This window comes from Neoarthrinium moseri (genome assembly GCF_022829205.1).
Source record: "Neoarthrinium moseri strain CBS 164.80 chromosome Unknown scaffold81_Wmoseri_CBS_16480, whole genome shotgun sequence".
Lineage (NCBI taxonomy): Eukaryota > Fungi > Ascomycota > Sordariomycetes > Amphisphaeriales > Apiosporaceae > Neoarthrinium > Neoarthrinium moseri.
The window spans coordinates 84,933-106,260 of NW_026055195.1; the positions used below are offsets into that span (position 1 = coordinate 84,933).

Below are 21,328 nucleotides of genomic sequence, written 5' to 3' on the forward strand. Positions count from 1 at the left end.
TATTATATCCATACCTTCCGTCGTGTCCCCGTATCGTTAAGTCGTAACCCGTAATCTACTTATTCAATCGTTAACAGGCTATGTCCAAAGCCTGATCTATTCATATCTACTCCACTCCTTCTTAAGTCGCTCTATCTCTTCCTCAACCCATTCTTTGCCTAGAGCGTTGACATCCAGGCCCCGAACCTTCGAATGAAACTCCCGCTCCTTTTGCTGCCGCCTTCTAATTCTGGACCTGAAGAGATCCAAATCGTCGTTCTCCACTGCTTTGTGGAAAACGCTTCGCATACGGTCGGAATAGAGCTGGCAGGCAGCTACCGGTATCTTCTGAGGATTCTTGTAGAAATCTGCTTGGATTCCCGATGAATCGCGTTCGATCTCTGGCCAGATTACCTCGTTGAAGCACTCTTCGCACACGGTGAAGTCGGGCACGGACCGCATTGTATGCCATCTACGGTTTGCGACAGGTTGGCTGCCGTAGCATTCATCTGTTATTGCAATCTCACGCACTCGGTCTGCCAGTAGGCGTATATCTGGAGCACAGCTGGTTGCCAGCGCCACATCGGATGTGGCCTCCAGCTGGTCGAAGAACAGGACGAATCTTCTCCGCACGCCTCCGAACCCGTGTTGATGCATACTACACGTGCCCTTCGTAGGTTCCGCTGGCGAATCCATGGGGACAAATGCACCAGAAAGGTTGGGCAGCAGGACTTCGATGCTTTTAGCGCAGTGATGACAGATATTAAAGTTGCGGACAGGGCGCTGCGTAACCGGATCCTTGATCGTATACCAGATCCGGTATGCAGGCTGAAGCCCGCTGCATGGTTGGTGGGACGCTGTCACGTTGACAAGGCCATGAAATAAACGTAGGTCCGGCTTGTTGTATTTCTGTGTCAGGAGCCATGCGATATGACACCAGAGTGAAGTACCAAAGTCGCACTTGAAAGGCCTGTCAAGTGGCCTCAGGGGCGCCGGTACGAAGTCGTTCCTGAATTGTGAGTTTCCAAAGGCTGATTGATAGCATGTCGGGCAGATGCTAAAGTTGGTCTTGAATAATGTCAGCCAATCGACGTGGCCAGCTTCTGGCTTCATTCTGGGGCAATCGGCGAGCTCAGATGCATCCCCGATATTACGGCTTTCTGAATACCGCCTGTACGACGTAACTGGCTGCTCTAGTTGAGTGCTATCCTTGGAGGGATCAAATTTGGGAGGCTGCCATGATTGCTTGGGAGGACTCGACACGGGGGTCGGTACCGAAGAACGGGAATCTCCACGCGGCTCAGGCATGGCTCTGGCACCCTTTGGGGGAGGGGGTACACCAGCTGGTCGCCTATCGACAGGAGTGCCCGTGTCCTGCGCAGCTGAAGCAGCCGTCGCTGTAATCACGGGTAAAGCCAAGGAAGCTGCTGAATTCAGTGTAGATCTCGCAGTGGACGCACGGGACAGCGGCCGTGTGGGTGAATCTTCCGCTGCAGCAGGCTGTCTTGGCTCGGTCTTGGGCAAATCCATTGACGTTGGGAAGGTCGCACTACGGGGACTCCGCGACAGGTCCTTCGGAGGCAGATCAGTACGAAAGTCCCCTTGCGATGCTCGAGGTGAAGCGAGCGGCGTCGATGGTTTCGATCTGCGGTCTAGAGGCTTCGTCTCAACAGGTGTTGAGAGGTAACCTTTTCGTTCCTCGCGAACAGAGGATTTGCCACGACGACGTGACACACCTCGGCGATCGGTGTCTTCATCGCTGGAATAACGAGAATCTTCGTACGGTGGTGAATCTCGTTTACCCCTGAAGCTGGCTGATCGCGGCCGTAAGGACTCGCGGTCTGAGCGAGAGTTTGATGTAGAATTCTTCCTGCTAAGCTTGGATGACGATTCGCGGCCTTTGTCATAGTAATCCTTCTCTCGGCCTGGGGGACCTTCTTTAGATGTCCTCCGAACATTTCGAGGGGGATCAAAGTTGGAGCTCTTCTTCGGGTCAACAGGACTCGAGGAATATGCCCTGCTTTCCTTTCCATCGGCTTTCTTAGGCTGGCGTTTATCTTCCGCTTGATTCGCCCTGGCGCGACCTTGGTTGGGAGTTGAAGATCCGCTATAGTCGTAATAAGCCCGGTCACGCCCCTTGGTGGAGTGCTTGATCACATCTGGAGACAACATGGACTCCTCGCGAAGCCGCTGAGAGCTACGGCGGGGGGAGAAGTAGTCCTCAGAACCGGGTTCCGCACCAGTCGCAGATTTGGCTCGCCGGACGTCGCCTCGCTTGGGCTCGTCGCGGTTATTATGGCCAAGATCTGTAACAATAGCGGGCAGGTCTTCTAACTTGCTCTTCCGCCTCTCACGATTTGGGCGCTTCTCGCGGTCCTCACGGTCGCGTTTGCGTCCCAACTCATCGTCGTCTGGGCTGAGCAGGACATATTTCCGGCCCGTGTTTGCTTCATAAGTATCCTTGTTCTCGGGTCGTAACTCCTTGCTCTCCTGTGTGGGCTTGGCCGGCTTGCTCACTTCGTCCTGCGACTGGTCTGACGGTGACACAGGCGAGACAGGCGAGTTCGGAACAAGTACAAAGCGGCGCTCCGGGTTGTGTTCGTGTAGGAGCTCAAGGATAGGGTATTGATCGACGTCCCCAGGATGCTTGGGCTCCTCCTCGGGAGGGCAGGAGACTACGGATCCGTGCTCTTTCGCAAGCGACTCGGCCTCGTCCTCGACAGTGGGAGCCGGTGGTCTGAAGCCATGCCGCCGGAGCTCGGGCGGGTAAGTAGTAGAATGCGAGGATCTCGGCACCGAGATATCGTTGTTGTGCGAATATGATGGGGAGCTAGAGGGTGCATCACGTCTCAGTAAGTCGCTACATCTCATCTCGGGGGCCAGGGCGCACCCCGCGGAAGACTGGGTTGGATCGCCGCCCTTAAAGCAACAGCACGACGGGTGGGTGGGAGGAGCTAAGAGCCGACGACTTACAACCTGGAATCCGGGGTCTTCACCCTAGAATTCTGCCAGTACCCGTTCTGCAGGAAGCTTTGGATATCGACGCCCTCGACCATGATGCATGAAATGTACACCGAAAGGCTTTCTCAGGGCATCGTAGCCTGGGGCGGCGTGGGTGATGACGGCAGATGCAGCTCAGGCGCCCGGCTCCGCTGCCTTACAGCATGCAAGGTCCGGACTTCACTCACTCACGCGGTAAGGAACGGACAAATCCAGTCGACGAGCACTTCACCACTTTGCGCGAGAGTGGTGGGATCGGAAACACAGGCGGATCACAGCAAGCGAATGGTGTTAAAAGCAGGCAAGAAAAACTCGGACAGGAGTGATCAACATGGGATTGTTTGTTTTCAGTCAGGATGTCGGGCCTGCACCGTGGGCGAGGAGGGGCGCTCCGGGCTTGTTGTCTTGGTGGGGACTAGGGCGCTCAAAGTAAGGTTGGGTAGCCTTGACTCTGAGTTTCGAGACGGCCTACGAGGCAAAGCTCTTTTATTATGAATGAATGCACAGCACCGAGAGATGAGCTAAGCACAAGCCAAGGTGAGCGAGCGAGCCCTCGGTCACAGAAAACGAACAGCTGCCTCTATTCTGCCGCTGGTGGGCTGCTGCAGACGCGGACACACGTCGACTGCTGGTGCACACAGCGGCGGCGCTAAGCACAATTCGATGATGAAGCAGACGCCCCTCATGCAGTGGAAGCGTTGGCGGCGGCGGCGGCGGCGGCGGGGTTCCACGTACCTTGTTCATGTCTGAAAGAGGAGAGGTCTGGGCAGTGGGCGCGGCAGCCGTTTCTTGTCACTCGATCCTGGGCTGTGGACTATTGGAGGGGCGTCGCTGAACGGCCCCGACGGCAAGACGGCGACAAGGGCCTTGATCAGCTTGGCCTGTCTGACTGCACATCGCCCCTCTGCCCCCTCACCAGTTCGTAGAGCCGTCCATACATTTGTCGACTATTCCCCAACTTCCAACGCTCGAACATGTAGGTCGTACCCCTCACAGCCCTCCCACCACAACCGCCGAATCCTTCGTCCGGGTATATCTGCTCTTAGCGAGCTAGGACTTTCTCCTGGACAGAGATTCTGCTCCGGGCCCTCGTTTGGGCAGTCGCTCGCACAAGACTGTTGTACGCCTACTTCGAACAGTAGCCGGGCGATAGGGTCGTCAGCTGCCAAGTGAGTCTTCGGACTTTGTGTGGATGCCCTCAACCCCCCCCTCAACCCCCACCAAAGGTAGGTATCCAGCGTACACAGTAACTTTTTTTCTTCCTCTTTTCTTGTCGGGCCCCCGTCAGTGTGGTTACAGAATCTCTGGGCTGGAGCCATCGGGTATGTACAGTCTGATAGATTAGTCGAGCATTAGAAAAGTCGCGCGCCTCATCGACACGAGTCGGCTGCTATTTGCCATCATCCCACGCTGAGATGTGATCAGCCAACATGAAAAGGCGGTGGCACATAGAGTGCAACGATTTTACGCAACGGCAGGCAAGGGCGTCTCCCGGCATTGTAACGCCGCATGGTGCCAACAGCAGATCCAAAGTTTATTTTGTCAATGCCCTCGAGTCTAGTTGATGCTAATGTACGTGATCGAGTGTTTGTACCCACTATATGCAGATGAATTGCCGGAGACAGCGACATGCAGGCGAGGCTATGAAGTCATCCACCAAGAGCCGCGGCGAAAAGATTAGCTTAGCTCTATACACGCATCCGACAATACGGATATATTCTGGTCCCTGTAAGTCGCTCGATCCCGTGGCTGGAGATATATTGTACCTACCTACTCTCACCCGGTATGCCAAAACGCGGTTGCGTCCCACAGGTGTGGCAGATGTCGCATATAGTTGCGTCGCACCCTCGAAGACTCTGCTGACCTCGCGGCCCAAAGTTCCACAAACCGAGGCAGGGCATGTTTTGAAGCCTCGGATGAGCTGCCGTACCTACCGGCTGTGTTCCATCGGAGGCCACCGCAAGGGGCTGTGGTCATAGCTTCGACGGACTGGAGACACAAAGCTCTCTCGCTCTGATGCTGGAACCTCTTGGAAAGTTCTGACAGCTCACGTAACTTCTCGTCGTATACAGGTCTCGTAGTAGTCGTCTAATCTTTCAATACCTAGAAACAACAATAATTGTTTCGATTAGGTTTACATCATTGAAAAATATCGTCGATACGGTTGTTTCTAGCATCAGATGACACAACAAATGCCATCGCCTGAAGAAATTCGTCACACATAACGATCAGCTGAATATCAAGTATTTGGATTCTGATGGAAACTGTACGTGCGAGTTATGATTGCTCTAGCAGGTGTTATTAGGGAACACTCCTTAGTTCAAGATATGCGGTGCAAGTAGATATTATTTATGGTGGCACAAGGCAACGTAGAAAAGGTACTCTCGCTACGCTCCGTGTTCACTCATTGACCGGGCGTTTGAAGGCAACCGTGAGGCGTCAGGGCTAGCTGCAGATAGTTGTTACGAACCTGTTTCAACGTTGAAAGTATTGTTGAACGACTTCGCGAAAGCACATGAGCTAAGTTCTGGGGCGTCAGGAGCCGCTGCATATATGATATCAGGTGAAACATGTTGGCAAATGTAATAGTCTTTAGCATCCATCGTCCTCAAGCCTGAGTAAGAAAAAGCAAACACCTCGATCGGACATCGACGGACCTAGGCCCCTTTGTAGCTCAAGGCTGCTGTATGTTAGCTGTCTTGTCCAAATGACATGTATTTTAAGTCGTCATCTTCCCATAGTCATTTTCAGAGTCCAACAATTGCAAAGCTGGTGTGATGGAACGCCCAATTACCGATATCAGTCTCTGAGTTAGAACTCTGATAAAATGCTGGTGTCTCGTCGAATTTTACATATTACGGTCACTTGATCCCACATGACGATCTGTAGCGTTTAGGACAGCTCATCACTGCTTATTCTGTGTACTCTCATGACTGCTGGAGTGGCCAGAAATCTCTAGTCAGCAGGATCGAGATCGATCGACGTGAATGTTTGACTGAGAGCCTCACTTTTCGGACCTGAAGCGAGAGAGGTTCTCATGAAAGTACGCAGGATATGGCACGATACGTAGTCCTCCGTACGCCTGGAAGTCAACATAGGAACACAATCATTCCGTCGAGGAAACCGTCAGTGGATCGGGCCGGATGAAGAGACTTGTAGATGCAGGCGCCTCATCTGCAGCATCAACGTCTCGTGTATCCTCCTATCAGCCCATAGCACTTACACAAAGGTATTTATCAGTGACAATGAATCAAAGTCTTTGCTTGCATATAACCTAGTCCGCCTTTTTAACAGCAGTGGGACTTTGCAGTTCATAGTCCGCTACGCCACCACAAATTTTCTTTCGGCGTACCAAACTTGAGCAGAAGCGGGTCATAGCAAGAAGAAAAAATAGTAATGGGCAGATACGGAGGCTGAACCAACAGCCTCAGCTAGAGCACCCAGTCCCATGTCGTTGTCTGCAAATCAAACAATCCAACAGACTGGAAAAACGCCACGTGGCACCTGCCGCTAAGGTTACAATCGAGATCTTGAACTGTCACAAGCAAACGGTAGCATCTGCTTTCCGGTATCCATACTTAGAGACCAAGAAGTGGTCGCAGGTATGTCGGGGAATAAAGGCCTCCGTTGTAAACCTGCAATTCCAATGGAGAGGCGGGCACAGAAGGGTCATCGGGCTTCGCAATATAGGGAACTATCTTTCCTCTCTTGATGTCTGAAGGTCTAGATCTCTCAGAGGACTTGGAGGCATCCATCATGCGGCTTTCGTCAATTAGTTGCTATTATGGCAAGTTGAGACTGACCATGGCAGATGGATTGGAGTCTACTGGCTAAATATAGTAGTTGCATGCTGATGAGTCGCAGTACATGGTGTCATAGGCCCTTGATCATTTAGCTGGACACGGTTGACCACTTCAGACAATAGACCGTCATGTGCGGTGTAAAGCAGGGTAAGGAGGTGGGAATAGTGTCTCAAATCTAGACGGGAGGAGCAAGTGCCCCCCTACCTTGGTCCTTTCATGAATTGGCCTTCGTTTTATAAGGACTTCAAGCAGACACTTTTTTGATACCGAGGACGGCATTCTCTTTCGTGGTTACGTTATTGGTGCAGTAACCACCTACAACTGCCATGCGGTCCTATGTCCCCTCATGCCCCTTAGCCCCTATTCGAGATGTAGCAACGACGACGTTGCTTTCGGTCCAGTAGTACACAGATTGAGCCACCTCATCCGCCAATTTTCCTTTCGCAGTGAAATCACGAGGTCCTGCGTTGATCTGTCGCATTTTTGGGCACCAATTCTTTGATTGGCAAATTATTATATGTGATACACTCCTTTGGCCGCTGGCCTAGCCATCCAAGTACATACCGTGCACACGGCTACAATGTGCAGCAATCGAACCCGAATACTGTAATTCAACCCCAAGCCCTTGATGCTCTCCATATCAATCTGCTGGAGGTGGAACAGCAAAACCACAGCCGGTGATTGGACGGGAATCGTAGCTCAAAATGAGTGTAATCCACCACATGCCGAGACGAGTGTACTTCAAGCCTCGAAGCAATATCTAGGTCAAGTACTGCTCGATATCCTTGTCCTCCTCGTCCTCCTGCAGCTCCTGTAACCTCTTCTCCTCGGCATCAATCAGCTTCTTGATCATGTTCCTCTGTCTCTTGCGGGCCTTCTTTCCCCAATCCGCTGCCGTAGAGGCGGCAGTGGCCTCCGGTTCCGGCAGCTCGTCGTCGCTGTCATCCGGGACGTCGACCTGGCCTCTTAGCTGGTTGGGCGAGATCTTGGCCTGTGCCTCCTCCTCCTCGGCATGCGCCTTCTCGAACTGCTTCTCCTGGTGCTTCGCGCCGAGCTTGATGATGTAGGGGCGCACGAGGAGGTATGTCCCGACGATCATGACCAGTCGTATCCAGTGCTTCAGGGTCATGGTGGTGAAGGAGGCAGTGAGGTTGGTGGTGAAGCGCTGGCCGGCCATACCGACCAGGCCGGCGAGCTGCTGGACGGATTCGCCCAGATGGGCGACGAGATCTTGGAGTTCGGACATGGCGGCGGCGGCGGCGGCGGCGGTGTTTGTGCTGCGTGTATAGGTCGGGAAGATGTGCAATGACAGAGAAAATAGAGACAAGTATTAGAAGCTATAATGGTAGTGAGGCTAGAAGTAGTCGTACATGAAAACAAAAATGAGGAGAAAAATAAAAAGGTTTTGTTTGGGCCAACTCGGAGGAAGCGACCAACTTTGATATTTCGCGCGATCGCCTCGAAACCTTCTAGAATGCGCGGTAAAAAACGTCTCGTCTCCAGTGTCTCATAGCGCGTGCGCTACCTTAGTGCGACCAAGCCCCCCGGACCCCCCCTGCAACCTGCACTTCAGTTGATTGAGCATCCAAATCACAGGGCTGTCATTGCTAACGTAAGGCAGGCAAAGCTTGGGTTGCTGAGCCTGACCGTCTGCCGAGCTCCCCCTGCAGCTGGTCGATCGCCCTGCCCCACTCTCTCCCCCAGCTGCTTAACGCGACCAGACGCGGTGCTAAAGGCGTTGAAACACCTTGTCCCTGTGACTCTCAGACTCGAAACCAAACATCGGCGATCACTCAAGTCATGGCGGACGAGTCTGACGAAGAGGTGCGCGAGGTAAGTGTATTGATGGAATCTGCGTGCAAATTGACTCGAGCTCATGGTGTGACGGATAGCGCCTCAAAGCAGCACTGTGGTTTGCCGTGGGCAAGATAGTCGATGAGGAGTCCCTCCGAAGAAACAGAAATGTCACGCCTCAATTCATTGGCGCTCTCATGGAGATGGTGTGGCTACAGATAGGTATGTCCCGCCACCGGGAAGGTCGTGAATCCTATGGAGCGGTCTGTTCGTGGCATTATATCTGCCCCTGGACCCACGCCTCCGAGCTCATCCGCTGATGTTCTACAGAGAGTGTTGCGATAGATCTGGAGAGCTTCAGTCGCCATGCTGGGCGGTCAACCATCACTACAGATGACGCACTGCTGCTAGCGCGTCGGAACTCGGACCTGCATGGCATCATCAAGGACTTTGTTGACAAGCAGAAGGCTACAAAAGCGAAGGGCAAATCCAAGAGATGACACGCGCCAATCTCTCGCAGCCTCGAATGAAACACAACACTAATAAGTAATTGAGGTGGTCCAGGAAGTTTATCCGTTGCCCAGCGCGATTTTGGATGTGGCGAGATGGGAATAACCCCCCAGAACACCGAAAGCACTTAAACAAGGGGACAGCTGCACCGTAGCCGCGGCACAACCGACGAAATGTTACGGCAACGATAAGGGTACACTGGGAAATGACTGTCAGGAGCACGGAAGTTTACAAAGGGACGCCCTTACATGCACCATCTGGCCATGGGCTAAGGCATTTGCTTGGTCGGTATTTAGTTGGACATGACCAACAAGAACAGACTGGTGTATAGCTTGAGTCATAAGTCCGCTGCCCAACCCGGTGGGCATACTCATGAGACAAAAGGGCTTACGAGATCAAGTTTAGTATTGACTTCAACTGGCGGAGGATCTTACGCTGTATTTGTGATTATGGCAGGCTATTCTCGGTCTTACTATACGGGTGATTGCAATACCTCGACCACTTGACTTACTTCAGCACACAAACTTTCGAAAGCGAAACATCTATCGCATGGGAGACACGCTCGTAGCCTCGAGAGCCGCCTGACTCCTTCCGGCCCACGGTTTTGCCCGCTCCAGCTCCGTGCAATGGTCCGGAGGTCCCTTCTAGTGCCCGTCCTGCCTCTCCTCTATCATCTTGTGGCGTTCAAATTAGTGAGTAATATATATATTGCAAAGAGTCCGCAGTCGAGGATTCATGTCCAACCACCTGATCGGAACCCATCCACCAATTTGTCGATAGCAAAGGTCTATCTGCCGAACATTGGGCCATAATACAGCATAGTGCTGGTACAGACTGAATGAAGAAGGTGCGAACAGGATACTGAGCCAGCTCTCTATTATGCTGGCACGCTTTGGCGCGCTATGTGGTTTTCAAGGTTTTATCACAACACCAGTGCAATTCAATACCGAAGCCTGAACAGCTTGCCAAAAGAAAAAAAAATTGCACCATCATGTGGCCTATGCAGGTCTCCCTACTTTTAGGACAAAGTTCTTGCATCGTTTTATAAGTTGGCTAACTTAATATATGGTACAGAAAGAACTATTATATGTCTTAACAGCGTCATTGGTTTGAAAGCTGTGCGGATGTTCGGTGCCGACGTCGTTGACGAGGTGGTCAACAAACAAGGGACGGACGCTTTATGTTGGCTTGGGATTGAGGCGTCGGCTGTCCGAGTGTCGGCTTTGGTGGGGACCGGCGTAGGGATCGGCTCGCAACCTTAGCCATGTGCGACCCTGGAAGATGGCAAGGGACATCGATTAGCTATCCGCATCTAATGCGTGTACAGAAAGATCTTGGCGGGTCGAAGGCGAATCCTCTGCTTTCGGTGACCGCGCTCGACCGCTGTCGAAACTGGATATATAGGATGGAAAAGATGTGAGTTAGCCGGGCAGCTTCATTCAGTGTCGTTTCCGTCGATAATTGGCCCGCCAACTTTCCGCCGCCCGCGCTGTGACGACACACACTGGCGGTCCGGTCCCACTTTCCCGCTTTCATTGACCCTAACCACCTAAATGCCGACTGGGACGCACCCTGATACCGGCCGCCCTCGTTCCCCCTAGCCCGTCCTGCTCGAGTATCACTTCGAAGCACAAGTTTGCAGTGGTTGATCATTAGATATACATCAAAATGAGCAAATGGGACGCAGACCGGCCTTACCTCTCTCCAGAACCCTCCACCTGGGGCGGCCAACGGGTTGGAGGGGGCTACACGAACCTCCATGCCCATGACCCGCGGACGTCGTCTGCCCAATCCCTAGCACCGTCCATCCCGGACACGGGCGAGCAGCCCACCCGCACGCTGCTCATTATCTACATCCACGGCTTCATGGGGAATGACTCTTCTTTCCAGTCCTTCCCGGCCCATGTGCACAAATATCTCAAGAACCACATGCCCCGCACCCACACCATCCATTCCAAGATATATCCAAAGTACAAGACCTACAAAGCCATCGAGGTCGCGCGAGACAACTTCGGCCGCTGGCTGAACCCGCACGAGTCCGACACCACAGATGTTATCCTCGTCGGCCATTCCATGGGCGGGCTTCTCTCTGCGGATGTGGTCTTGAAGGTGAGTTTGAGTCTCCTGGCCCCCTTCCCAAAAAGCGTAATTTTGGCTCGATACTAACCCAATCTGCAGCCTTCGACTACCGGCAGGGCTACCTTTTTCCAACACAGAATCCTTGGGACTGTGAACCTGGATGCACCTCTGCTTGGACTCCACCCGGGCATCGTCGTCTCTGGCATATCCAGCCTCTTCCGGAAGAAACCAGATCCGCCAAAGTCGTTCGACGAGCAGGACGGCGGCTCGAGTGGGACCCCTTCCAGAGCGGGCTCGCAGGAGCCCTACCAATTCTCAGATGCCGGATCGGTGTCATCCGCATCGCAGCCTCCGACGCCTTCGCCGCAGACAGCTGGTGGCTTGCTGTCGAGAATGACGTTTGACCCGAACTTCAACCCCAATTATCCCAACGATGTGCGCATCATGGACCGCGGCTGGTGGAAGAACGTCGTCCATTTCGTCAAGAAGCACAACTCGGAAGGTTTGGTGGACGCAGCAACTCACCACATCATGTCCCACCTAGAATTTGGCAGTTGCTTGGCTGATTTCAATGGCCTGAAGCTGCGGTATGAAACTCTCAGGAGGCTTGAGGACGTGGACGATATCAAACACCACGGGTTCCCACACGTCCCCCCGAGAGTTCGGTTCGTCCAGTACTACACAGTCTGTCACGGATATCCGAAACAGCCCAAGACGCCGAAGAGCCCAGATCCTGAAAACTCAGAGAATTCATGGCTGGACAAGCAAGATGGCTCCGTGCAACCGCAGAGGCTGTCGGATATACATAAGGAGGAACCCACTGCTCTGATTCACCCGGAGGAAGATGTCCCAGATGACAGGTCTATTACCAGCCTCGAAATCCTGGATCCTGATCCTATAGCAGAGGAAGCATATGACGGCGAGCAGGAAGACGTGAAAGCGGAAAAGGCAGAGACGGACGGGGCGGGGCCAGCGGCGGCAGAACCTGACGAGGCAAAGATAGAAGTAGCAAAGACAGAGGAGACAAAGCCAGAGGGGGCCAACGCGGAAGAGGTCAAGACGGAACAGGAGGGCGTCGACGACGAAGACGAAGAGATGCCAGAAATCGCAAGGGCAATGGCAAAGTTCAAGTCCGAGCTGCCCAAGTTGGAAAGCCCGGGGCCTGCGCCCGAGTCGCCAGATCTTAGCAAGTTTACCGACAAGGAAGTGCGGCAGCAGGTCGAGAAAGAGGCCAAGAAGCGGAGGAAGGCCCACGAGAAGGCGGTTAAGAACTACGAGAAGGACCTCAAGGACCGCAAGAAGCTCATCGCGAAGCACAGGAAGAAGCTGGCAAAGGAGTTGGAGCCCACGCAGAAGCAACGAGGCGTCTTGGACGCTGCTGCGCGTACCGCCCTGGATGATGCGATACACGACCAGGAGTCGATCGCCGACGCCGCCGCGGCCGCCGCGCCCCCCAGGCCTCCGCCGAGGCCCCCTGCACAAGGGGAAACCTCTACCGCAGCATCCCTCGTTGAGGGTGCCCCTGCCGACGACAAGGGGCCGCTGGACGCCAAACCGGGCTCCTCGCTTGCCCCAGCCATCTCGGTGGCGAGCTCATCAGACCCGGCCGAGCCCCCACGGGGTAGCAGCTCGAGCAAGGACAAACAGAAGCATATACAGAGGCAGGAGAAGCCCGAGAAGCCCAAGAAGGACCGCAAGTTCTGCAACCTACCCTCCAAGATCAACGGCCAGCGCGACCCCAAGTGGATCAAGATCTTTATGAAGGACGCCGACGAGGTCGCCGCCCACACGGGGCTCTTCTTCCCCGGCCCGCACTACGAGCGCCTGGTGGGCGACGTCGGCGACATGATCGTCCAGTGGGTGCAGGACGACGCGACGAAGCGGGCCATAGTGGACGCCGCGGCGGAGGCGGGATGAAGTGGTGGGCACGGTCGGAGAGGAGATGTGAGGTGAGGTGTGCGTGCTTGTCTAATTCAGAAGCGAGATAGATACCCAGACAATACAATGGTTGACATTGGTATACAACGTATGGCCTATGATCCCGTCTTTTGATGTGTCTTCCCATCCCGGATCTCGGGGTAACAGGTGTAGGAGTGTATATGTAGACTTAGGTAAGCAATGGCTTGCTTGTGTGCTACTACATATCGAAGTGCCCTTCCGCCTGGGAGGGAGGAAATATTGGTCGTGCCACAACGGGTATCGTTCAGCAAATATACCCCTCGGCCCTGTAAATATATGTTTGGGCTGGATCGACTCACGCTCTTCTTCTCATGTACTATACTGATATGATACAGCCACAAGTGGAAGACCAACAGGCTGCCTGCCGAGACAAGGAGGCCTACGACGTCCACGACTTGGCCACGAAATGTGACAACACCAAGGAGGGCACAGCACGCGCACGTCAGTATGTTTAACAATTCCTTTTATTGCTGTATCAAGGTATATTCGACAACATGCCCAGAGAGACGTTGCCTGGCCGGGCCTCTACGGCTCCCCTAGAAGGGACTTGCCAACCTCGTCTGGCGCATTTGCTGCTTTTTCGTTCTGAAAATCAAGATCCCCAACGCCTTGCTGAACTCATCAGGTAAATGCAGAAAATAGAAAAACAACCGCGCAACTATTCGCTGTGGAGGGGTCTTTTTTTTGTTGCCCTCACCGAGCGTTGATCAAAATACAACAGCTCTCCGCCATTACCGCTGCGACTGTTTCTGGTTCCAGTTCCTCTGGACCGGGTATCATGAAGTCCTTATCGTACTGCCTGCCGCATGGGGGCTCCTCCGCCTAGTGACGATGCGATGCCGGGATTCTGCGAACAAGGGGTCAGCCGAGAGAGCTAGAGAAAGACGGGTGATCTGAGCTCACCTGCTTTCTCCTCTTCTTCGCCGACCGGTCGTCGCCGTCTCCTGTCGAGTAACCAGTCTCAGCCCCGAGATCGTCATCACCGTAGCCCTCACCATATCCCTCGAAACTGCTGTCCTGGTAGCTGCGCTTCTTGACGTTCCGCCTCGAGCGATCCGCCTGGGGCACCTGCAGCTTGTTGGACTTGCCCAGCCCTGCCGCCAGACCTGATGGCGTGCCGGGCGTGCTCTGCTTGAACATGTCCTCCTTGGGCTTCTTGGCCACCGACGAGGGCGCCAGGTCGCCGAGCACGGAACTGTCCCAGACCGACTTCGCTATCGGCCCCTTGGCCATGGTCGTCGCCCTCTGCAGAGCCGACTGGACCTGATCGGAAAACCCTCTGCCGATCTCCTTGCCGACAACCTCATGCACGTACCAGCCATCCTCTGGTGCGTTGAGCATGTGCATAAAACCCTCGGGGTCGTTGTCATCCGTCTTGACGGGGTCAAAGTGGCCGGCAATGCCCAGAGCCTTCATATGGCCCTTGAAGGTCTTCCGGAGCGCATTCTTCTCGCCATTCGGCTTGGTCCGCGCCACCTCGGCAGCGATATCAGTCAGGCCAAACATCTCATAGAGATCGTCTGACGAGCGTGGATACGAGGCAAAATGGGCTAGAGAAGAGCAGTGTCAACCAAAAGTAGTTCAGTTCAGTTCAGGTCAGGTAGCAGCGGTCAAAACGGGGTTGGAGAGCGGTCATGTCACAGGCATCTACTGGCCAGAGTAGAGAGGGAGCCTTACGAGTTCTGCAAAGAAGGGCCTTGGGGCCCACATCTAAGTGCAGGTCCTCAATGCCCAGTCTGCGAGGATCCTCGACGAGCGCTTTCTTCTGCTCATGATGACCGACGTCATCGGGGTTTCGCTTGCGCTTGTTGGGGGAGTCGGCGTCGGACATGGCGACGTCGTGCGACGAGTCGCCGGGATGGGTCTCGTTGACGCTGTGGGCGGGCGTCGGCAGAGAGGCGGTGGTGATCGATGTCATGGAGCTATTCATGCTAGATAGCGGATCCGCAGTGCTCGGGGAGAACTGCGAGGGGCTCTGAGGCGTCTGAGGGTTGAATGACATTGTCGCCATCGAAATGAAGTCAACAACCCCGGTGCCGTGCTGCTAGCGAAGATGGAGGGACGGATGAGGAGGCTGCGGAGGCTGCGGCGTGTCGAGAGCGACAGACGGGAGAGGAGAACTGAGGTTGCGAGGTCAACGGACGATGGCTGGTGGTGAGAGTGGAGTCCGGGCAAAGAAAATCAGGTCGAGATGTCTTGTCGGCCGTAGACAAAAGAGCGGACGCCTCCTACTTGGGGGAAAAAGGGTATCGCTCGAGAGCCCGCGGTCGCAAGAGCCGACGAGATTTGATTGTCCCCGGGGCGGCGCGGCAGAGCAGCGAAGGAGGAGATGGGGTCAGGTCGAGGTCGTGAAGTGGCGAGTCGTCGCGCGATCGGCCGACCGGCTGTGGTGGTGGAAAACACCTCTGAATGCCTGCATGCACAAAATGAATTGGCCCGCGGCGGTGATCCGAGTGTGAAAAATGCGGGAGGGGATGGATTCAGCGCCGACGGTACGAGTGTCGATGTCGCTGAGGTCGTCGCTGGCGGCGTTGGGCGGTAGGTAGTCGATGCCGTCGAGGAGAGGCGGTTGATGATGAAGGGAAGTCGGGGTGAGGAGTGATGGGGGGCCTGAGAATCGTGCTGTAGCCAGGGCGGCAGGCGGGTGAGCAGGCAGAGCCGGTACCTAACGGCCTGGCGGATTGGGAGATTTGGGGGATTTGGGGGGGGTGGGAGCCACTACAGTACACACTACACACAGTACACAGTACTGCACCCCCCGAGCTTTTGGGCTGGGCTAGGCTGGGCCGGGCTGTGGACGAAACGGGGCGGGAAGGAACAGCGCCCGCTGGCTTCTGGCTGGCTGGCTGGGGTGAGGAGCGCAACAGAGACAGAGACCCCGGGAGAGACAAGAGACAAGAGACGGCCTGAGTTGGCTGAACTGGGATGGAGGGAGGGTGGGTGCGTACACTGGGGGAGGCACTGGGGGAGACGCTGGCTGGGCTGGGCCAAGGGGGGGAGGGGGGGGGTGGGCGCCGGCCGAGGGAAACTCGGAAAGGTTGCCTGCGAAACCGTCCTGGCGGCCCAGCTGCTTTCACCCGCCCCGCTTTTTAGTCTGCGTCTGCATGTTATTCGTTCCGACGCGCCGCCTCTACAGTCACCCCCCTCCCTCCCCTTCCGCGTCTCGTCTCCGGTCTCCGGTCGCTGGTCTCTGGTCTCTGGGCTCGACACTCCGTCCACTCCCCCCCTTCCCCCTACCCCTTGCCCTTCCCCCAATCTGACTTTCTGCTGCGCTGGCGCTGAGTGAGTGCTGGTCCAGTGCTTTGTATCACGTTTCATTCACTACTCCGACAAAGCCCTTCATCTCCTCCCTCTCTCTCTCTCTCTATTACGCGGGACACAGGACACAGAGGAGATAGGACACAATCACACAGTCACACAGTCCCACAGGAGACAGGCCACATACAGGAATCAGGTCACACGCAGTACGTACTATTTATGTACTGCACGTAGTTTCCAAGCCGGGCTGATCGACGTCGTCCCATCTTCCCAAAGATCAGATCCTCCGCCCGCCATGTGATCGCCCATCCACGCGAGAAGGCACATCCTCCACTCTGCCCGCCTATGCAGCCGTCCCCCAAGGCTCTAGGTAGCGAGCTAGTACCACAGTGAGTTATGAGAGAGACAGAGATGCATGAGTAAGCTTCGCAAAGCTTGGATATCGCGAACACAGTTCGGGGGGTCTTTGGCCGCGCCCTGGGTCGCCCTTGATGATGAAACGGCCTCACACCAGTACCATGGGCTAAACTTGCTTTGCGCTTTGTTCTGCTATGAATACCCAATACCAGGAAGCCTTCGCCGTTCCCGCCATCTACCACGATCTACACACATTGCACCAAGATGCCTCCCTCCGGACTTCTGCGGGCTGCAGCGACGCGACCACAGCCACGGTAATTGCCGCCGAATGTGGAAGGCTGCAAAGCTTACAAGTCGCTCGCACGTATCGCGATGAGAAGTGATAAGGGCCCGCCCGGGCTGATATGACGCCGCCGGGTCGTGGACGTCTCTCGTATCCCGTCGTATCACAATCTTAGTCAGAAACAGATAATACTGTACCAATCCGCACTGCTGTCTGCAAGTCACATCCCTCGTCAAACATTCGACAGCCTGCATTGCACTATTGCTACGGATTACTCATACACACGTCGCGGCGAGCACGGCGGAGTGGGAGGCGCTGAATTGCATGATTGGAAAAATTCCATCAAAGTGACCGCCAACCAACGCCTTTGTTGTGGCTATTCCCATCCCTGGTTTTGTGTTTTTCAGTTTGTGGTTGTCTGATGCGCCTGCCCTGCCGGTCAACGACAGCAGACTAGCCTTGTATAGTCGGTTGACCTGGGTGAGGCCGACGCGCGTAACACGTCGCCTCCGGCTTTAAACCACGATTTGCCCAGTCAAAAGCTTGCAGGAGTTACAGTGACCTGCACAAATGTTCCCGTGGCCGCAAACGAGTGATTGCGCGTGTGAGACTCTTTCGAGTAGCTTGTTGCTGTAAGACAGACTCGTGGATCAAATCGTCGGCGATCATCATTATCACCATGTGTGACCGGCGCATCCGTAGTATAGGTGGTCGATGTTCTTGATGATCAAATCCAACTGCTCAGCCAGACGAAAGGATCTGGACTTCTCGGTATGCTTCCAAAGCACCAGATTTCTCCTCCTCCTCCTCCTTCTTCTTCTTCTTTGTTCAGAGCCATCGACGCCGTAGGCTGGCCAAAGAATTTGCCATGATTTCTCCCCCGGGTCGCGCTCGCATCCCGGCGTTGACCAGGAGCGACACACCCGCGGACGTCACTAGTCCTGCGGCATCTGATTCAGACACCATAAAAACTTCTCTCGGACGAGTGAGAGGTTGCCACAACGGCATGGCATGGCACCGGCCTGTAGTCAGCATCTCGACATCTTCACCGTCATTTGCGTGCTAAGTTGCCTCTGGCTTGTGAGGCATTCCTAGGAGTGATTGTATTGCCCTTGCACGTCGCTCACGTAGCCACGCCTCTTGCTACCTGCTAGGGCACGACATGTCACGGGCTGCCGCTCAGATATACCGGAGGAGGTCAGACGGTGCGGGCGCAATGCACAGAGAAGAGCAACTTGCAGGCCTCTGCGGGCTGCATCCGCGGTTTCAGGGTGTCCTTCCTCTTGGCAGCGGAATCGAGGGAGGCCGCTGCAGAGGTTGGCGCATCCCAGACCACCAGAGGCGAGCGCGTCACTAGAGGATCAGATAGAGGGATGGAGAATGACGCTTTCCAGGGATCGTTGACAGGCGCGCAACCCTTGCGGACAGGGCGGCAGGGCAGCGCGAGGACCTGGACGCGGGTGGTGACGACCAACCTTGGAAGACGAGTCAGGGGGGTGCTGGGCCCTGTCGAATGGATCACGAAACAACCCTGGGCGGGTCTCCTGGGCCTCGCCTGGCAGCCTGGGGGTCCGTCAAGGGAACCTGGAGTGGGACCTGGCGTTGGGCAAAACTGGCACTCGACGCCCTACTGTGGTCGACGGGTACCTAGGTAGGTTGGCAAGTTGGGACTGTGACGGGCCTCCATCATCCATGTCCAGTGCAGCCCTTGGCTCGCTGAGGCCCCCCCGGAAAGCCTGGCGAGCCTGGCAAGGCCCTGCCCAGGTGGGAACTCCGATGCGAGGGGCACTAAATAGAGTTGCTCGTTAGTGGACGCACGCCACGAGCCCGGCCGGCGGTGACACCATAAGTATCCAATCCATGGATGGAGGTAACTTCTTAAAAGCCCCCTCCAAGTCTCCGCCCTCCCCAGGCCCTGCCCATCTCTGAGTGACCGCCGACGACGACGAACGACTTGGGAGACCAACACCACCACCACCACCACCACCACCACCACTCCTCTGGGAACTCGACGTCGACCCGTGTACGTAGTGGAGGACTGGGACCCGGAAACCATCGCTTCGTGCGAGCGAGACCTGCTTTCCTCGGCCTTGTCCTATCATCACAGGAACAATCGCCGCCTTCCTGCTTGCTAAATCGCCATCGGGCCTCGTCCCCGAAGGCCGGCCCTTTATCAGAGACGGATCACCACCCACACGTGTGATCACCGTCACGAGTACAACCACCCCCTCCACGAGCGCAACGCACCCACCAACAACACCACCACACTCCCTCCGATAGATCTCCTAGATCTCGAGCAGATCTTGGGCTTCTTACCGGCAGGCACTTCCCCCACCTTCCCACACCTTCCCACCTCCAAATCTGCACCCCGCCGACGTTCAGACACACAAATCTCACATCATGTCGTCCAACACGCGAACCGGCGCCAAACACCGGCTCATGCAGGAGCTCGCCCAGCTGGGCAAGGAGAAATGGGTCAACATCGACCTGGTCAAGGACAACATCATGCGTTGGGATATCGGCCTCATCGTTGTCAACCCCGAGAGCGCCTTCAACGGCGGCTACCTCAAGGTGAGCCTTGCTCGCGTGCAACCCCCAAACCTGGACGCAGACCCGTGCTGACTGATCGTGATCACAGGCCGAGATGACCTTCACCGAGGAGTACCCCTACCAACCGCCTACGTTCAAGTTCCTGATCCCCATCTACCACCCCAACATCTACCCGGACGGCCGGCTGTGCATCTCCATCCTGCACACCCCCGGCGAGGACATCATGTCCGGCGAGGCCGCCAGTGAGCGCTGGTCACCACTGCAGGGCGTCGAGTCCGTTCTCCGGTCCGTCCTGCTCCTCCTGGACGACCCGGAGATCAACTCACCCGCGAACGTCGACGCCGGCGTCGTCTACCGAGACAACCGCGCCGAGTACAACAAGCGCGCCGCCGATATCGTCGAGCGGTCCAAGAGGGACATGCCCCCGGGCTTTGTCATGCCCTCCACGCTGGTTGACGCCCCGCCGCCCAAGGATGACGACGACGCCTTCTGGGCCGAGAGCGATGAGGAGCTGGACTTTGGCGGATCCGACACGGGCGAGGAGGACGAGGAGGAGATGGCCGACTTTGACGAGGACGGCGCCGATGAGGAGAACGGAAGCGAGGACGACGATTCCTAGACGAACCGCTGCCACAAAAAACCTCCCTCTGATTGTCAACAAACAAAAGGGACTGGCGCCGATACGACCCGGAACGAATCTCCTTAACGCTCTCCCATCTCTTTATCTATTTTGGTCTATTATACATTTGCATAGCGTCGGAACCAAACAGCGGCGTTCACACGGAAATCTCTGGTCTTGCTACTACTACGTTACACCCCCCCTCCCTCCTCAAGCAAGCAGACTCGGTTTCCCCTGCACAGGCACAGCTTGGATGGCTGCCCGTGGGGGTGATGAAACAGAAAGATGGCGTCTGCCCTCCGAAACCCGACCTGCCCGCGCCAGGCTTCGGAGAGGCAGACCTTTCTACGAGTCTGTATCGCCATCACACATACACACGAGCAAGAACTTATTCCCCAAGCGTCACCTTAGAGAGACGGGGCGTTCTAGGGGTCGAGGATTGGAACAGGAACTGTCCATAACGCCTGGCAAGATAGGCTAGACCAACCAGGCTGTCTTATACATACACAATACAAATCTTCACCACATTGTGTGCTTACTATCTGCCTGCCCCGTCCTGGATTTGTGGTGGCGGAATAAAATACGTAGCCGTACGATACGTGTGTGTATTATGCGTATTATGCGTATTGAAAAAAAATCTCCTAGCATCACATGCAAGGCGCATAGACCGTAGCAAAGCACCGTAGACTTGGTACAACGATAGGCCGTCTCGAGAATGGCCAGACATCGGACAGTCAAGGAGTGAAACGCCATTTTACGGGGGCTAAGTCATGTACGGTCCAGTCAACATGTTGGCGTAGGCCAGCACCAAAGCATTTCCATTATTCATTTACGAACCATGAATTGATCTTCTCATTTCTTTCTGTCTGTCTCACTTGGGGTATCTAAGCAGTCGGGTCTGTATTCACAGCGGATAAACACTAACGATAGAAGCATCCGTGGCCCCTTGTGTACGAGCATTCCATGCCTGACGCGGTGGATGCAGAAGCCCAGAAACAAAATAATGATGACGATAATAGGGGGCTAGAAAAGCAGTCATGCCGTCCAACGCCGGGTAATGCGGTTCCGTGGGTTCCGTGAATGCCGATAAATATGTGGTGTGGGAGAAGAGCGCGCGGAAAAGAGCGAGAGGCAGAG

General features: G+C 55.3%; 6 protein-coding genes across 6 annotated transcripts; 3 read left to right on the top strand and 3 right to left on the bottom strand.

Annotated features, from left to right (window-relative positions):
- Positions 1-96: 96 nt before the first annotated feature.
- JN550_012206 (uncharacterized protein) lies at positions 97-3,035 on the bottom strand (the record flags this gene model as incomplete). Its single annotated transcript, XM_049310657.1, has 2 exons — positions 97-2,809; positions 2,953-3,035. The coding sequence occupies 2 exons, from the start codon at positions 3,033-3,035 to the stop codon at positions 97-99; spliced, it is 2,796 nt and encodes a 931-aa protein (XP_049165834.1).
- Positions 3,036-7,542: 4,507 nt separating this feature from the next.
- On the bottom strand, positions 7,543-8,028 carry JN550_012207 (uncharacterized protein; the record flags this gene model as incomplete). The annotated part of the gene is made up of 1 exon (XM_049310658.1): positions 7,543-8,028. One exon carries the CDS (start codon positions 8,026-8,028, stop codon positions 7,543-7,545), a length of 486 nt encoding a protein of 161 aa, XP_049165835.1.
- A 554-nt stretch (positions 8,029-8,582) lies between these two features.
- Positions 8,583-9,076, top strand: JN550_012208 (uncharacterized protein; the record flags this gene model as incomplete). The annotated part of the gene is made up of 3 exons (XM_049310659.1): positions 8,583-8,615; positions 8,675-8,798; positions 8,907-9,076. The coding sequence occupies 3 exons, from the start codon at positions 8,583-8,585 to the stop codon at positions 9,074-9,076; spliced, it is 327 nt and encodes a 108-aa protein (XP_049165836.1).
- Positions 9,077-10,754: 1,678 nt separating this feature from the next.
- On the top strand, positions 10,755-13,082 carry JN550_012209 (uncharacterized protein; the record flags this gene model as incomplete). The annotated part of the gene is made up of 2 exons (XM_049310660.1): positions 10,755-11,195; positions 11,265-13,082. The coding sequence occupies 2 exons, from the start codon at positions 10,755-10,757 to the stop codon at positions 13,080-13,082; spliced, it is 2,259 nt and encodes a 752-aa protein (XP_049165837.1).
- An 829-nt stretch (positions 13,083-13,911) lies between these two features.
- JN550_012210 (uncharacterized protein) lies at positions 13,912-15,126 on the bottom strand (the record flags this gene model as incomplete). Its single annotated transcript, XM_049310661.1, has 3 exons — positions 13,912-13,971; positions 14,028-14,674; positions 14,802-15,126. 3 exons carry the CDS (start codon positions 15,124-15,126, stop codon positions 13,912-13,914), a joined length of 1,032 nt encoding a protein of 343 aa, XP_049165838.1.
- A 4,296-nt stretch (positions 15,127-19,422) lies between these two features.
- JN550_012211 (uncharacterized protein) lies at positions 19,423-20,191 on the top strand (the record flags this gene model as incomplete). Its single annotated transcript, XM_049310662.1, has 2 exons — positions 19,423-19,593; positions 19,661-20,191. 2 exons carry the CDS (start codon positions 19,423-19,425, stop codon positions 20,189-20,191), a joined length of 702 nt encoding a protein of 233 aa, XP_049165839.1.
- Positions 20,192-21,328: the final 1,137 nt, after the last annotated feature.